Genomic DNA, 18,237 nt, shown 5'->3' on the forward strand with positions numbered 1-18,237 from the left:
CTCAAAGTAAAACAAACAAACCTCAGTTGTTGTCTGGGCAATAGTTCAATCACTCCCTCCCAATATTACTTATCAGATCCACTGACGTTCCCAAACTAGAAAACCTGCACGTTCAGGCTTTGATGCGCAGCTAATACTATACATATGGATTGAAGCCCTTGTTAGGGTTATTCAGTATCTCCTCCAGAATATAATATCATTATATTATCATTTTCAAGTGTATATACAATATTTATCGGTGCATATACCCTTCTTATATATTACTAGCCATTGGTGGATCTGCTTGGGTTCGATTCGTGAACCCTTTTTTTTTTTCAAACCCCATTAAAGACACAAAAAGGACTCAGAAAATGTGTTCTCTCTATTTTTAAGGCTATTAGGCAAGGCATTGTCAAACAAAGGACATGAGGAGCTAGGCACTGCCAGGGGGGCATATGCCAATGCAAACAAATTTAAAAATTACTATTCAGAAAGGTGCAGCTCTTCTAATAGGGCTTAAAGAAAAACATTAAAAATGCATAATTTCTTTAAATACCATGCTTGGGGGATGTCTTAAATCTGCTTGTGAAATGATGCACCTCTAATAACCTTTAATAAAGGAAAAATCAAATTTGGAAATAAAAAAATACTGTTTGCCACTAAATGACATTTCCTGGCCAACTTCATTCTACTTGTAAGCAAAGGCATTTTTAAGGCATCGGATGACATGCACACAAGTGTAGAATAAAATACCTGGCAAGGTACTATTTCTATGTTGAGGGCATGTGGCCTGGTATGGTTCAGGAGGGGGAAAAATACAGACTTGCTGCCCCCGCCCTCCTTTCCTGACCAGCCAGGCTGCATTCTGGGTCTGGTTTGGGTTTTGGGATGGATCCCAGGCTTTCTTTTCCATGGGGTTGTCCCTAAATTCCACACCAGGCCCATATCTAGGATAACCGTCTGGTTTGGGTTTTGAGAAGGACCCCAGGCTTTTTTTTTTTTTTTTGCATAGGGTTGCCCCTTAATTGCATACCAGACCATATCTAGAATAACAGTCTGGTATAGATTTTATAATATAATATTATATTCCACAACTTTTTTTTGCACAGAGTCATTGGTTGTTATGATGCACCATAACAACCAATGACTGTGTTGCTGCCAACATACTAAAAACCAACAAGGTGTGTGTGTGTGTGTGTGTGATGGGGGGGGGGGGTAGATTCATGACCCTGAGAATGAGGTTGTCATGGTTAGTGTTGGTAGTACCACCACTGAATTTAGAATGATTTCCTATTTATTTTGCCTGTTTGGGTAACAGTGAACAGCCAACGTTTGTGGTGAAAGGCACCCCTACCTGTCGTTATAAACTACATCAAAGAAGAAAAGACGTTAAATGGCCAAAGTTCGCATGTAGTTGTATTGATCAGAAAAGAATCAATGTTTCACCTGGAACACCGGCCTAACGGAGGGGGTCCAATAAGGATAAAATGCAAAATTTTGATATGTGGCGGGTCTAAGTTGGGTCCAGTTCCGGTGTTCCAGGTGAAACAATAAAGGATTAGTTTGCCTTTACTGAAAAACAGGCTATAAAGATAAGGGGCATCTATAGATAAAAACTTTTGACTGGAGATGAATAATGCCCTTTCTTTAGGTGTAGGCCATTTTTGTACCTCATGAAGTCTGACCTGAAAACTCCCAGGATGTTGCTGGGACATTGCTTAGCGAGACTCCTAACTGTTACTGTTTACCTTCACCATCACAGGAGTGAGCTCTCAAACTCTGAGCTCAGAGCCACTGCATCGGTGAGAGAAAGCTCATGTGAGGGGGTTTGAATCAGAGAAAGAGCTTGCTCCTGTGATGGTGGAGGTGAATAGTAATAGATAAGCTTCAGTTAGTAACATCCTAGCAACATCTATGGAAATTTGGGTCAGGCTTCATGAGGTATGTAAATGGCCTATACCTATAGCAAGGGCATTATACAACTAAAGTCAGAGTTGCACAGTTTTTTTTTTTTAAATCTAGAGATGTTCCTTATCTGCATAGGCAGTTTTCTGGTAAAGTTGAACAAACCCTTTAATTGCTTTCATAGCTAGTGAGATCGTTCCATTTTTGCACTTTGCATGGACAATGCCTGTGACTGTATGAGACTTTACTAAGGTTTCCAATGAATCTATGAAGCACAGCCAAGAATGATACAGTATATCCATAGACCAGGGGTGTCAAACTCAGTTTCATCGATGGCCTCATCAGCATTATGGTCGCCCTCAGAGGGCCGATTCTATCTGCAGCCCCCCACCATCAGAAGTCAAGAGTTCCCCACCCTCCCTTGGTATGTGCTGCTGGGGGCAGAGCTGGGAAGCAGAAACTGCAGGGTCTGGAGGAGGACAAGAGAAGGGCTGGAGTCAACTGCCGAGTCTGCTGAATTCTGAGACCAGAGGAGGCGGAGACGAAGGGGGCAGAGATGAAGGAGGTTCAACCAGATGCAAGACAGGTGCAAGGGTCACATGAAATGGCCTGGAGGGCCGGACTCGGCCTGCAGGCTTTGTGTTTGACACATGTGCCATAGACTGTGACATTAGATTAGACATTATGTATGTAGGGTATGTGCTATCATGGACTTTGGATGGAAGGTTTCACATACTGATTCAGAGAAGATGCGTTTTTATGTTTTTATCCACTAAATTCTGCTGATACAGTGACAACATTATATGTGGGGGAAATGCGGTAACCAATGACTCACACCAAGAATACATTGCATTGATAATGTAAAAGTGATGGAAAGTCCCGTGCACTACAAATTTAACTAGCTGTGAAGATTGACATATGGAAACATATGCTGTTAACAGCGTCCTAGCAACCAATGACTCATCCTGGGTGCAGCCAGCTGGGAGAATCTCCGTCCGACTAATGAAAGTAAACAAAGGGACAGGGATTCTGGACATTTGGACAATTATGACAGCCAGCAGAATGAAAGTAAAGGGGAGCCTGTTTTCATCCCACCCCCCCACCAATCAAGTTATTGTGGCAGCAGGGGGCGGGTTCAAGCCCCCCCCCCGTTATCTCTCAGTTCAGTCATCTGTGAGGCTGGGAGGAGTCAGCCTCTGTCATCTACTAATAATACTAGCTGACTTTTAAGAACAGAGCAGGTCAGCTGACCTTTAAGACCGAGGAAGGTCAGCTGACATTTAGGAATTTTCTGGAAGGTCAGCTGACCTTAAGTAATCTTCTAGAAGTTGGGTCAGCTGACCCTTGGGAATTTTCCCAGAAGGGTTCAAGCCCCTATTTAAACGCTCTCCGTCTCAGACTCTCTGCCAGTCCTCATAACCTCCTGCCTGTCAGATCCCCTCCCCCAATCACTTTTGCCACAGCCAAAATGTATGTGGTTTGGTCAAAGTAAGAAAGGGGGACAGTTTATTTAACTGGTTTTGCTATTATTTTAACCCGAGTCATAGTGACTCGGCTGTTTTCTATTCTGCTGTGTTCAATTATTTATTTAAATGGTTTATGGATTCAGCTCTGTATGTCCAATTCTAGTTACTTATCTATACTAATAATAAAGAGGCTGCAGCCATTGTAAGCTGCATAATGGTCTTTATATACTCCCCAACCCCATGACTGATCCCCAATCCCATGACTGCTCAGTACTAAAGTCTTTGGTGAACAGTGGAGGGAATGAACCTAGAACCTTGAACCTCCTTTAGGGAAAGGGAGCCTTGACTGATGGAAGCATGACATCACTGTGGGCTTGAACCTAAAAGAGAAGTTAGGATTGGCTACAAAGACCTGAGGTAACTGGGTGGAGCCTGAACTCTAGGAAAAGGCTACAATGGGGCAGGTCCAACTGCTCTGAAGAGATTCAGCTGTCACAAGAGTTGCCCACCCTACCACCTGTTGTGAAGTTTTGTCATCGCTTTATTGGGGGTTTTGACCTTGCCATAAATTGATGTTCCTTTATAGGCTATGCCCTCAAGTTAAATTCTGGAGTCAGTCTAATGTCTGTCTAGCACTGATGGTAAGGACAGGCCTCTTAGACTATGTGAGTTTATGTTTTATGGGTGCTCACAGTATAACTGTGACTGGCATTGTGGTTTGGTACATTTGGAAAGTTTTTTACTTTTTGCAAAGTTCAATAAAGCTGTGGCCTTGCCCTATTTCCAACTTAATCACCTTCAGTGTCTTTTTGGGGGCAAGGTATTGGTTTATTAGTTAGTAATAAATGAGCCAATGCTACTCGGCAGTCAAGGAATTTTGGCAGTGGTGGTGGCACCTGCTCATCCACTTTGTAGGTAAGGGATATGTACATGTGCTGTGTGGGCTGTTAGAGGGGGGAGCAACAAGAGGGAAGCAAAAAAAAAAACAGCTGAGTCCTCTTTATCCAGGATGTGTCACTGGCCCAGGCTACCACTCTCACTGCAGCCCTCGCCCCACCCCCATGTTTTCATTACTGCTTGTTCACTCGGCTGACTGGCAGAACATTATCCCCTGTCCTCCCCTAACTCATCAGCACCCCTGGGGAGCCCTGCTGACGTCACTCTGCTACTGCATGAGGGAGATTTAAAGGCATAATTCAACAGAGAACACATGTCCACCTGAGGGGGTCCAATAAGGATGAAAGGTGTCATTTAGATGAGTGGTATGTCTAAGTAGGGTCCAGTTCTGGGGGTTTTAGGTGAAACAGTAAAGAGTTAGTTAACCTTTACGAATACCCTTTACTGTTATCGGCTGTCCACAAATAGCATTTTTGTGGATTGGCGGTTGTCAGTCCTACCCAGTTTTCTTTTGGTAAACTATTCGAACTTGCCCCCCCCCATCCTGTTCTCCACACAATAGAGAATGAGCATTCTGTAATCTCAAGATAAGAACTGGGATGGCCAATTCCTTGGGATAAAACAGAAAGTGTGAACAGAACACAAAATAGTTCTGAATTTCTGACATGATCAACAGATATTTTTTCCAATTTCAGTGGAAAACACTTTCAGTATATTTCAAAGACAAAATAGTAGAAAATAAGAAATATTCTCTGTTTGAGATAACATGCACTTTAAAGCCTTGTTCCCACTTATCACAGCATTGTGAAAGACTAGTAGGTCTCCATCCCCATGAGTAAGCTCCAGTGGGCGGAGTGAAACGTGTTGGGGGCATGGCCCACCGGGGTCCAGGCTGAGACTGCCACTTGTTCATACACAGCGGGTCTTGTTCTGATGTGCGGCTCCCGGGACCTTCAGCTATTATCTATCATGGTCTCCAAAAATATCAAAGGTTACAAGCATATCTAGAAAGAAATGCTACCCTCATCGCTAATATGCAGCATGTAACCTCTTCAAGGAAACCATAGACTTTAAATTGATTGCTGTATTCTCCAGGCAGACTAACTGAACCATCATTTGGACAAATATAAAATTTTGTGCTTCTAACACTGTCCAAGAAATGTTTCATTCTCCAATACGCCTTGCCATTAGGGTTTGATATACTGTACATACCGTACATTTTCACAGACTTTGACAAATACTTACTATAAATGTTCTTTACCTAATAACAAAATGTTTGCATTGTGCCATCATCCCTTTTGTCCTCCCTCCTGTTCCCTTTGCTCCCCACAAAAATATTTAAAAGTTACACATTTTGTTTTCATTTTTAAAATACAAGAATCCGGTATGCAATGTTTTTTTCTTCAAAAATTCACATTTCAGAATATAACTATTAATTTAAAACATTTTTTAAAAATAACCTACACAATTTAATTAAACAGTTAAGTTAATTTTTACTTCTTTGGTAATAAAATGGTGGATAAGATTTTATCATTAAAATTAAGAGCGTTTACTTTCTAGAACAGTAGAAGACATTGAAGTAAAAATATTTACTTCACAAGAACCAGATCGCATACGGTATGTAGGTGTCCAGACACGTTTTCCCTAAATATCACATGTGATCCTGGAACTGTCAATTCACTAAACAGTTTCGCGGTATTTACTGCAAAATGCTCAAAACTGTCAATAAATACTGCATGAAAAGGGGTTAAAGTCAATTCACAGAAGGAAATACATAACTAAATGCATGCAATAATTAAGTAGCGGTCCAGGAATGCAGTATTTAAGGAATGTAAACATATAATAGCCAATTTTGAGTAATCTTGGCCTTTTTTGGATCAATTCTCTCAGCAGTAATGCATTTTTTTTTTAGTTTTTGATGGAGTGGAGAGGGATTAGAACACCTGTCAGGTTTTTATTGTCGTCTGTGCCCCCATTAGGGAGATTCACCCGCTCTATACTGTTTACCATTATCATTGAAAGGGAAAGTAAAAGAAAATCCCAAATTTTGGGTTGTCCCCAGAAAGTAGTAGAGGGGAAATCTTCCAATGGGGACACTAGTTCTGTTGGCCTGGGGGTCCCCTTGGGACTCCTTAATTTGCAGGGATTTCCTCTAACTTCCTGTTTTGACAATGGGACAGGAAGTGAAGGGAAATCTTGCAATGCTACACAGATGGCAAACAAAACTGACTGCTCCAGAGTTTAGTAATTGATGTAAAGCTTTACTTTACAAAGAATACCCAATCACATGCAAGGAAAATGAAAAAAAAAAACATGCATTTTTGCTTGCAAATGATTGGATGGTGGAAGTCAGTCCCCCCTATAGTTACTAAGCTCTAGAGTAACTGCGCTTGAAAAGTCCTCAGTCTATGTGCCTTTAGTAAATCAACCCCATTACACTCCAAACATAATAAAATGTACATGCATATCAAAATGGTCTAAATCCTTGTTAGAACATATGTCATATGTAGTGCCGGAGAGACTTTACTTATCCACAATTATTTTAGAGATAACTTTTGTCTCAAATATTTGCAAGGCAGAATAAGATTATAAATATACAAGTGTTCTTACAAAGGTGTGGAACTTGAGCTGTTAGGAGAGTGGTGTCATCAATTTGAAGGTTTGACAGATGGACACCAGAGTGACACTTTGAAGAACATCAGAGAATGACAATGGCTATTCTCTAAAAAAAAAAAAAAGAATAGACCTGTCCAAAGATATAACAATGACTTTGCCAAATATCACAGTTAAAATTACTATAAAGTCAGGTTTCTCAACCAGGGTTCCATGGAAGCTTAGGGATCCTCAAGAGGTTAAAAATAGTATCAAAATAGTATCAAAAATGACACACATACAGTATATAAATACCCTAATTCCCCCAATAAAAAGACAATGTTGTTTTTTGTATCAGTGGAAGAAGGGTATTTATATATGTGTAATTTTTATGCTATTTTCTTTCAATATTTGCCATTTTTAAAGATATTTTTGTATTTACTTCATTGAACTTAGTTGTTTTTGATACACCACATGTGTCCTGTATAAGCACCCTTTGACTGGTATTCTAGTCACCTTTTTTCCTTTTGTATTAATACATATGCTGCAGGGACCACGCTGACTTAATGAGTTGACATATTTATATGGTTTAATCCATTGTACCACTTTATTAGCAATAAAAACTGGCAGGAATTTTAATTCTTCTCCACTGTATCCATCCCACTGGATATCGCATGAGATAAAATCCCGAATGGTTTCATGAGATAAATACAGCATATTTTGATGAAATACAGCATGCAGTATTTTTAATTTATTTTTTAATATTCGATTTTGTTGAACATTTTGAAAAGCTTACACTCAGAAGGCTCATAGCCTGGCACAACATGATCCCATATATTATTGCATTAATATAACAGAAGTTTGGCAATCCTTCAAAGCGGTTCTTACCAGATGAAAATAAATTCAATATGAATGTGCATTACCACCTGTTCACATCTATAATGTTCTAACCAGTGTTTCCCATGGGCAAGAGAACTGCTCACAAAATTGGAAAAGACAAAAGAATCCAGAAGAACAAGAAAAAAAACGAACACACACACATCTGGGCAGCTTTTTCCTGACCTAGGAAGATCCCTCCAAACCTCAATTTTATGATCAATCTCTAGCTCCAAAACAGAAGCTATTCGTATAAAGGATCTCAGAATGTCAGAGCTCGAGACCACAATCCAAGATGTGGCATTTTAGTAGCATTTTTTTGTGAATTTCAAACATTATTTTGAAAAACGCTATGAGCTATTTTACTGCAAATTTTAAAGAAAAAATGCTGCTTTGTGAATGGAACACAAATGTTGGTAAAAATGTATATTTATATAATTTATAGAATTATAATAGGATATCATATTTATCAATCTAATTCTTAATTCTCTTTGTCAAAAAAAATTTGGAATGCAGCACTTACCCTCATTATTTCCTTTCATCTTAATGTGATATATATATATATATATATATATATATATATATATATATATAAAATATATATATATATATATATATATATATATATATACACACACACACTATATTGTCAAAAGTATTGGTACGCCTGCCTTTACACATAAATTAACTTTAATGGCATACCAGTCTTAGTCTGTAGGGTTCAATATCGAATTGGCCCAGAATATTGAGTTGGCTATAACATCTTCAACTCTTCTGGGAAGGCTGTCCACAAGGTTTAGGAGTGTGTCTATGGGAATGTTTGACCATTCTTCCAGAAGCACATCTGTGAGGTCAGGCACTGATATGGAACGAGAAGGCCTGGATCAGAGTCTCCGCTCTAATTTATTCCAAAGGTGTTCTATTGGATTGAGGTCAGGACACTGTGCAGGCCAGTCAAGTTCCCCCACCCCAAACTCGCTCATGTATGTCTTTATGGACCTTGCTTTGTGCACTGGTCAAAATCATTTGGTGGGGAGGGGGGTGGGGGGGTTATGGTGCGGGTTGTTTTTCAGGGGTTGGGCTTTGCCCCTTAGTTCCAGGGAAGGGAACTTAAGGCATCAGCATACCAAGACATTTTGGACAATTCAATGCTCCCAACTTTAGGTGAACAGTTTAGGGATGGCCCCTTCCTGTTACAACATGACTCCGCACCAGTGCACACAGCGAGGTCCATAAAGACACGGATAAGCAAGTTTGGGGTGGAGGAATGTGCCTGAGTCCTGACCTCAACCAGATAGAACACCTTTGGGATGAATTAGGGTGGAGACTGTTAGCCAGGCCTTCTCGTCCAACATAAGTGCCTGACCTCACAAATGCGCTTCTGGAAGAATGGTCAAACATTCCCATAGACACACTCCTAAACCTTGTGGGCAACCTTCCCAGAAGAGCTGAAGCTGTTCTTGCTGCAAAGGGTGGGCCAACTCAATATTGATCCCTACAGACTAAGACTGGGATGCCATTAAAGTTCATGTGTGTGTAAAGGCAGGCGTCCCAATACTTTTGACAATATAGTGTTTTAGTTTCTAATTTTTTTCTTTTGTATTCCAGTGAGGATGATGCCAGTACTGTGTACAAGACAGCAGCTGTGCTAGACATGACAGGCTCTGGCTATGTGTGGTTGGTTGGAGAAAGGGAGATTTCTGGAAGTGCCTTACGATATGCACCTGATGGTAATGTGACCCTATTACACTTAAAGAATGCAATGCAATACAACCTCACCTTTACTAAAAAAAATTTTATGTCTTAAGCATTTTCGATGCCACTGTGGCACTTGAAAAGCAATGGGATTCTGTCACCAGAGCTAAGTTACAATGGAATGACCCAGCAATTCCAAGCATTGTAGTGTCACATGACACCGGGGAAGGAAAAATGGGTAATTGGGTCCAATTTGGACATTTTCACTTAGGGGTGTACTCACTTTTGTTGCCAGCCATTTAGGCATTAATGGCTGTGTCAAATGCAGATGAGACGCTCAGGTGAGGATCTATAATCAGGTGCAGGTCAGATCCGTAGTCTCCAGCAATATCTTCAAACACAAAGTGATGACGGCACACCAATGTAAGTGAACATGTGAAGTTTATTCACCACTGTAGATCCAAAACTGGACATCAAAACATCACGGACAAGGACAAAAGGTTGATGCGCTTCCCGAGTTTACACTTGCTTACTCATAACCAATATGAGTAAGCGAGTGTAAACTCGGGAAACGTGTCAACCTTTTGTCCTTGTCCGTGATGTTTTGATGTCCAGTTTTGGATCTACAGTGGTGAATAAACTTCACATGTTCACTTACATTGGTGTGCGGACATCACTTTGTGTTTGAAGATATTAATGGCTGTGTGTTGAGTTTTTTTGAGGGGACAGCATATTTACCTCAAACGGAAGGTGGAGGAGCGCAAGGTCTCTAACATCCACAAGCTCCGTGATGTCATGATGGAGGAGTGGAAGAGGACTCCAGTGACAACTTGTGAAGCTCTGGTGAACTCCATGCCCAAGAGGGTTAAGGCAATACTGGAAAATAATTGTGGCCACACAAAATATTGACACTTTGGGCCCAATTTGGACATGTTCACTTAGGGGTGTACTCAATTCTATTGCCAGTGGTTTAGACATTAATGGCTGTGTGTTGAGTTATTTTGAGGGGACAGCAAATTTACACTGTTATACACACATATATATATATATATATATATATATATATATATATATACATATATTATACATACAGTATATATATATATATATATATATATATATATATATATTTTTTTTTTTTTAGCTCAAAAGGTGTGGCAAGATCAAGTCAGGTCATGACCATTAACTTTTTGGTAATGGAGCAAAAGCAATACAGCTGCTTGGTCAAGACTATGGTTAGTGAAGGAGCAGTATATGAATGATATGGTCATGCATGTGCTTTCTCCTCTAATCAGCAAGTTCTGTTAGATACATTATGCCAGTAAAGGCTTCCACTGTGCCACACCCAATTGTCAGTTAAGGAAAAACTGCAGTAAACTGGAGTTTTCCCTACTTAGATACATAACACGGTGCAATGTAGGAGTACCCGATTAATTGGCAGCACTGTCCCTTCTCAGCCTGATTACTGATGTGCAAGAAATCCAAGGCTTCAAGATAATATTTATTTTGATTAAATATGGGTCTTTTGATGTCTGCCTCTGCCTACACTTACACTTTAAATAAGGTTACTGCTTTGAAAATTGCTTACCTATACTCAGAAATAATCCTTAACCAGATCACTCATTTATTCATTTTTCTATTGTAGGGGTCATCGGTCTGCAGTTGATCAATGGGAAAAATGAATCCGCTCACATCAGTGATGCAGTGGCTATTACCGCTCAGGCAATTCATGAGCTTTTTGAAAAAGAAAATATTACTGACCCGCCAAGAGGGTGTGTAGGAAATACAAACATCTGGAAAACTGGGCCGCTATTCAAAAGGTTATTATAACATGACATAGTAGTTACTCTAAAAGTAGCAGAAGCAACTATTCCATAAACCACACATGGCATTGTCTAAAAAATGTAACCAACAAGTTTAGCTGTAGAGAAGCAAAACAGATGCATAAAGTGTTGGCCAATTTGCCAAACTAAAAAAAATGTGAATGCAGGGTCCTGGGTTTAGTAACACTTTAAGCTCTGTCAGATTACCCCTGGGCTCATTGCAGAAATAATTCAAGAATTTGTAGATACCCCTAAGTTTGTATTTGTGTTCTGTTATGTCAGGGTGCTAATGTCATCCAAATACCCAGAAGGCGTCACAGGAAGGGTGGAATTTAATGAGGATGGAGACAGAAAATTTGCCAACTACAGCATTATGAACCTTCAAAACCGAAAACTCGTCCAAGTTGGGATATTCAATGGAAGCCACGTGAGTAGCAGTCCAATCTGGACTTTGCACTGAGTAGGTTTCTCACTGTTGTGCACATACTGTACCTAGCCATTGCACCTCTAGAGCTGTGTAAAGAAGAACTGTCACCAGTGATTTTTACGTGTAGTGATACTGTTGGAAATATTGATAATGATTATCTATGCTCCTTTTCTGAGATAATTTTGCACATGCTGCTCTATGGTACCATGCCATCTTGAGTGACAGCCCTGCTTCCTTCATCCCTTTTGTATGACTGAGAGAGGCAGAGTGCTCCAGGAAATGGTAAGTGAACTCTGGGCTAACCCAGTGTAAAGTGACACTAGTCTCACAACAGGGTCAGAAAAGATGGCATCCCTTAGGGTGGCAGAATGATGTCAGGTTTTTTTTTTTTATTTCTTTATAAGTAGAATAGGGAATAAGCAATTTTTTGTACAACTAATATAATCTATTTTTTTTATGAACAGTGCTGTTTCATGTAAACGTCATTGTTGACAGGTTCCCTTTAACTGCCACTTGTCCATAAAAATCACTGGTCCAACCATGCTTTCATGCATTTCACCAAAGTCACTCTTCCAGAAGGAAAAAAGCTGCTGAACCATCATGGCTGCCTTTTCCCCCTAATCTCTTGCTTTTGTAAACAGCAGTGACTCTGTATACTTACAATACATGACTGAAAGAAGATAAAATCCTCCATTGATGGCAGTTCTTACCTCTGTAGTGTTATCCCAGCTATGGCCCAGCTAGCTGCTGCATAAGTATTGTGTTGCACAATAATTGCTGCTGCATATGTGTTGCAGTGGTTCCAGGAATACGCTGTTCTCAAGTTATGCTGTTACATAACAGGCTTCAGAAGAGAGGGAGGGCCTATACCAGTGATGGCGAACCTTGGCACCCCAGATGTTTTGGAACTACATTTCCCATGATGCTCAACTACACTGCAGAGTGCATGAGCATCATAGGAAATGTAGTTCCAAAACATCTGGGGTGCCAAGGTTCGCCATCACTGGCCTTTACCTTCCAGAAAGCCTGGGACCAGTTGGCTGTGTTTGGAGGGTAGTCAACATAGATCGTGTCATCGCTCCCAAGTTATGCCAGGAGCAAAATAGAGGACTTGTGTTGAATGTAGTCATGGACATTCCTAGGGCCTCCTGGAAGAAATTACAAATTTATCAGGGAGTCGTAGACTTGGCAACTGACAGCCAAGTGTTCGTTCTGGACAAGCAAATGGATCAGATCATATCTGCCTTGTTGGAGTGGAGGAGAGGCATTCTTGCCTGTTTGCAGTGGATTAGCCTACAACTGACCAGCAACACTGTAGCTCATTTAGTCCAACTGAGAACGCTAACTAGAAATCCTGTGAGTACAAGTCAAGAAGCATTGACACAAGCATTTTTGCTTGGAGAAAAAAGTTGACAGAGTGGGCTCCCAGAAGAGGGAAAAAAAATCGAATAGCCACTTGTTTTAAAGAGGGAAAGAGTAAAACTATCTAAAGTAGCTAGTGAGGTTGAAGGTCTGTTTTATGGGGACCAGCCGCAGAAATCATACAAAACTTAAACTTTATCAGCAAAACTGCACCACCTATGAATACCTACATTTCTTGCAGGATATGTTTGAGGGGAACAGAAAAGGCCTTTGACCTCTTGTTCCATTTTGAACATACTTATCAGAAGAAAGGGGAGAACTTGAGGTACTCTGTACTGATAAGAATACTGTGAGAAGAGGAAGCCATGTGGGACAGAATGGAAAAAGTCTGGGGTCATAACTGATTTGCTGGAGCTAGAAATATTAGTGTTGCTGATGGCTAGATATTCTGAAATCTCAGGTATCCTAAGCAATGAAAATGATGATTCTTCTGGTGTCAAGGATTGCCTCACATGCTTCAAAACGTGCGTCGCCATCTGTTTAAAAGGTGACATCTCAAGTTACTACTACTGAGAGGTCAACTGGTCCAGTGATTGCTACAACTGTGAAGGTATGAGCCACTTTAGGCAAGATTTTTATCTGCCATTCGGCTATGTCTCTGGACGGGACGTGTTCGGCGGGGGACTTTTTTTCTCGCTCAGGTCTGCGTTGTTATGTTTTTTTTTTATAAAAACACAAAAACTGGTGTTGTGTTTTTAATAACCTTGCTTTTTTTTTTTGTCCGAATATAGATTTGTAATGAAACGAATTGCACATGTCTAACATAAAGGCTTTCCTTGATTTTTGTGCACAAGTGACACTGAGAAGTTCCAATATGATGGGTATCTTCCATTTAAGCTAGCGTAGGACCCTTTAGTTATTAGACAACCAAGAACCTTGGACTTACTTGCCATCATGTGACCTTGACCCCCTGTGTCCATCAAGAGTTCCTTAGTCATGGTAATGAATCTACTTAGTAAGGCAACTCCTGTGCCCCCTTGGCATATAGAGAGACTCTGAGTTGGAGAATGTGCTCTCCGTGCTTTGGTTGGTGTACCAAAAATTGGTTAAAAAGCAAAAGGCCCAGAAAAAAGAGTTCTGGAAGCTGATCTGAATGGGGGAAAAGAATCTGAGTTAAAATTGATTCCCAAAGGAATCTTAACTACAATGTTACAAAAGGCCCACCACTTGCCATCATGTGACCTTGACTCCCTGTGTCCATCAAGAGTTCCTTAGTCATGGTAATGAATCTGCTTAGTAAGGCAACTCCTGTGCCCCCTTGGCATATAGAGAGACTCTGAGTTGGAGAATGTGCTCTCCATGCTGTGGTTAATGTACCAAAAATTGGTTAAAAAGCAAAAGGCCCAGAAGAAAGAGTGCTGGAAGCTGATCTGAATGGGGGAAAATAATCTGAGTTAGAATTGATTCCCAAAGGAATATTAACTACAGTGTTACAAAAGGCCCAAGGAAGAGTACATTTCTCACCATTTTTACCTCAAATTTCCCTGTGAAGTTATCAGCTTGAATGCTAATTGGGCAAGTAAACCCAGTCCCCCCATCTTGTCATCTGTTTTGGTGGGGAAAAGCGAAGTGAGAATCTGGCAGAATAGTTCTACAAAGCAAATACCCCAATTCCGGATAAATAGAAAGACAGGCTCCAAGTTTTATTGTAGTTGGGAGAACTGTTCTCTAGGAACCAGTGTAACATGGGGTATTCTTAGATACCCAACACTGAATCCATTTCCAATAAACCATTAAGAGAGAGGTTTCTTTACAAATTTCTTTACAAGACTTAGAGAACCATAGGGAACAGCTGGCAGAGTTAAAGAGGACTGGGATCATCTGGGAGTCTAGAAGTCCCTATGCTTCTCTTTAGCAAGCTTCTGAGAAATAAGAAGAAATTAGAAAAAGAAGATGATTCAGAGCTGCTAGATCAGGCCTGTCAAGTCATATGGGCCAGAAGGCCTTGAGAGTAAATACAAGACAAGTGATCCTACCAGTGTAAGCTGGCATTTCTCGGCTAGCCCAGTTCAGCCCTACAAACTCGATGTAGATGTCAACAGAGAAGGACTGGATGGGCAGCTATATCAAGAACATAATGGATATCTACTACCTATCATATATAAGAACCAGAGCCTCATTCGTGCTGAAAAAAGATCTATCCTACCTTGGAGTTCTTGGTCTTGAAGTAAGCAGTGGTTGATAAGTTGAAGGACTATTTTTATAGAAAGAATCCAAGCTGATATAAAGTTGAGTCTAAGTGTGTCTCAGTCCTCAAATATGTACACAAAGACAGAAACTAAAGGCCCATGGGACTTTAAAGAGGAGACACACAACAGACATTAAAAGTACCTTAATTTATTGCATCAAAATTACATATAAAAATGCATCAAGAAAAAATCAACAGTATCAATGGTAATCATCAATAAAAGATAGAATGTAAGTACATACAAGATATACCTTCATCAATACTATGTCATTATCAATCTGTGCTGTATTGATCTTAACGCGTTTCGCAAATTCAGTAGTTCGCTTCATCAGGACAAACACAGATATAAGTCTAAAAACAAAAAGACACACATAAAACAAAGACCACAAAAAAAAAGGAGGGGGAGGGAGAGGGGAAGGAAAAATCACCATATTGAATCAGTTACAGTTAACGCCATAATCAGAATCCTCTCATATAACCACTAATGTTCCTCTATGTCCATCCGACTGTTCCAATGGATAACATAGCATAATGTAAAACAAAGTTCCTTCCTCCTATTGGGAGTGCAACTCTTTCCACCAGGAGTTGGGAAGAGAAGGGAAATCAAGCCACAAATTAGGCCACAAATAGACAGGCAATGCCTCCGGATATAAAAGCCAGAAGTTAGAGTACTAGGACTACAAAGTACCCATATCAGAAAAAAAAAGGATCAAATCGTGTGAACTATATACTAATGCTTAGGGGAATGGTCCCAGTGTGGTAATCACTGAAAGTGATCATGAAATATGACCACAAAATGGTGCGACAAAAACTATTGTCATGAAAAGTGCTCAACCAAAAGAAAGAGTGCAATAGGTTCCCTGCCATGATTTAAACAAATGCCCCATCTAGAAGGCTGCACAATACTGGGACTTCTGAGGAAGAGTGGACCTGACTGATGTGGGAAGGGATTTAAGCCCTGCGTTAATGGCTTGAGCACAAGATCAGAGGAGTGACAGGGGCTAAATCCAGTTACTGCTGCTAGTATCACAAACTGTTATATGTCCCAAGTAAGAGATAAAGGTCTGTCCATACTTAAAAAGAACGATTTGAAGAAAGGTAGAACAGGAAGAGACTTCAACCAGTCAGAGAGGAGAAAGCTAGCCCCTGACTGCCAAAAATTACATTTTGATTTAAATATACTTGAGCCTAAAGAACAGAAAGTCAGTCAAGAGACTAATTAGCTTCCCCTTAAGGACTGATCTATGACTCTCAAGGCAACAGTTCAGAAGAGATTGTTCCTTCAGTGCACAGGTACTCCCATACCTTGTTGGGAATGTCCTTTGTCTGCTATGTTTGCTGAAAAATGTAAATAGTTTTGTTTATTAAATAGTTTAGTGTATTCCCTTTTATGTCTTTGAAGGACTGGAGACGTTTGGTGGGGTTAATGTGTAGCATGGTCTGTGGCCCCTTAAATTTGCTTACAGAACATTTATCCTTGTTACGGTGTTTCTGTTCCCTTCTTCTCTCCATTTTGGAAGAGACCAGACTGATGCTACTGAGATTGCTATTGGTTGGAGGGACTTTGAGGAAAGTGGAGCACCTTGGGTCTCAAAAAGAGAGGGAGGACAGAGACACATAGGGGGAGGAGGTGGTGTGCAAGCATGAAACATGCACGCTGTACCACATGTGCTTAGCCTGGGCAGCTACTGCATCAGTATTGCGTTGAACAGGAACCCTCTTGAGGACAGAAGAGTTCAATACAAGCAGCAGCTCCTTCAGGGGTAGCGCTACATTTGTAACTTATGCTGTGTCAGGAAAACAAAGCTTTACTTTTGTCATTAGTCCTTTATTTTGATTGCTCTTTTATCTTGCAGATTTTACAGAATGACAGAAAGATTATTTGGCCAGGAGGTGAAACAGAAAAACCTGAAGGGTACAAAATGTCGACCAATCTAAAGGTATAAACCTTACTATAGTTTGTGTTTTTCACACCTGCAGTGTCAGAACTATGCTATTCTCTATAAAATGTGTTGATTTAAATAGTTTAGCAATTGCCTTTATTCTGTTGTCAATACTTCAACAATAAACTTCAGTTAAATCTTTATTTTTTAGTTTTGCCTGAAGTGGGCAAAGGTTGAGACCCTTGTCAGGTTTAAAATGCTGTCTAAGCCCCCCTTGGAGTAGATTTCTAGTCCTGTCCTTTCTGAATCCTGTCACTAGGAAGAGAGGGGAAATCTCACCAAAAATTACACAGCCAGGAATAAAATTAATGAAGTACAAGATTGATCTCTTAGAGCAGTAGATGTTCTCAGGCAGGTCTTAAGCATTAGAGGCAAAGAAAAACAAAGAAAGGGCGCACCGACCTAGCGCATTATCCTCATTAGCAGGCTTTTTTCATACAACATTTAAAAATGGCTACTCACAAACATAGGTGAAAATAGATCATATCGAGCTCAGTTGCTCAAATGTCAGGAATAGTCCATAGATTTGTCCATATCCGATAAGATGACGGCTGACGCGTTTCAAGGGTTAACCTCTTCCTCAGAGCCACCTCTGAGGAAGAGGTGAACCCTCGAAACGCGTCAGCCGTCATCTTATCGGATATGGACGAATCTATGGACTATTCCTGACATTTGAGCAACTGAGCTCGATATGATCTATTTTCACCTATGTTTGTGAGTAGCCATTTTTAAATGTTGTATGAATAAAGCCTGCTAATGAGGATAATGCGCTAGGTCGGTGCGCCCTTTCTTTGTTTTTCTTTGCCTCTAGTACCGGTGGACTACCCCAGTCCGTTATGGGCAGCAAGACCTTAGCCATTTGAGACACCAGTTGCGAGTCCCGTGGGGAGTGTGGTCGGGGGGCTTGGATTCCAAGCGCAGGAGAAGGGTGTTTAGACCTTATTGTTTTGGAGGTCTTAAGCATTGTAGAGGGAGTGATTCTCCTTTGACAGTGGGAAGCCAATGGTCGGCTCTTTGCTCATGG

The 18,237-nt window shown here is 40.5% G+C and overlaps 1 protein-coding gene across 8 annotated transcripts in view; it reads left to right on the top strand.

Annotated features, from left to right (window-relative positions):
• Nucleotides 1-18,237, top strand: part of GRIN1 (glutamate ionotropic receptor NMDA type subunit 1) — a 134,026-nt gene that overhangs the window by 55,904 nt on the left and 59,885 nt on the right. For all 8 annotated transcript variants that reach the window (XM_082263901.1, XM_082263900.1, XM_082263904.1 and 5 more), the window contains 4 exons: nucleotides 9,324-9,445; nucleotides 11,056-11,230; nucleotides 11,516-11,660; nucleotides 17,127-17,210. In XM_082263901.1, the coding sequence (XP_082120027.1) occupies nucleotides 9,324-9,445; nucleotides 11,056-11,230; nucleotides 11,516-11,660; nucleotides 17,127-17,210 (526 nt within the window). The remainder of the gene's footprint in view (nucleotides 1-9,323; nucleotides 9,446-11,055; nucleotides 11,231-11,515; nucleotides 11,661-17,126; nucleotides 17,211-18,237) is intronic.

This window comes from Pelophylax lessonae (genome assembly GCF_965119305.1).
Source record: "Pelophylax lessonae genome assembly, chromosome: 7".
Classification (NCBI taxonomy): domain Eukaryota; kingdom Metazoa; phylum Chordata; class Amphibia; order Anura; family Ranidae; genus Pelophylax; species Pelophylax lessonae.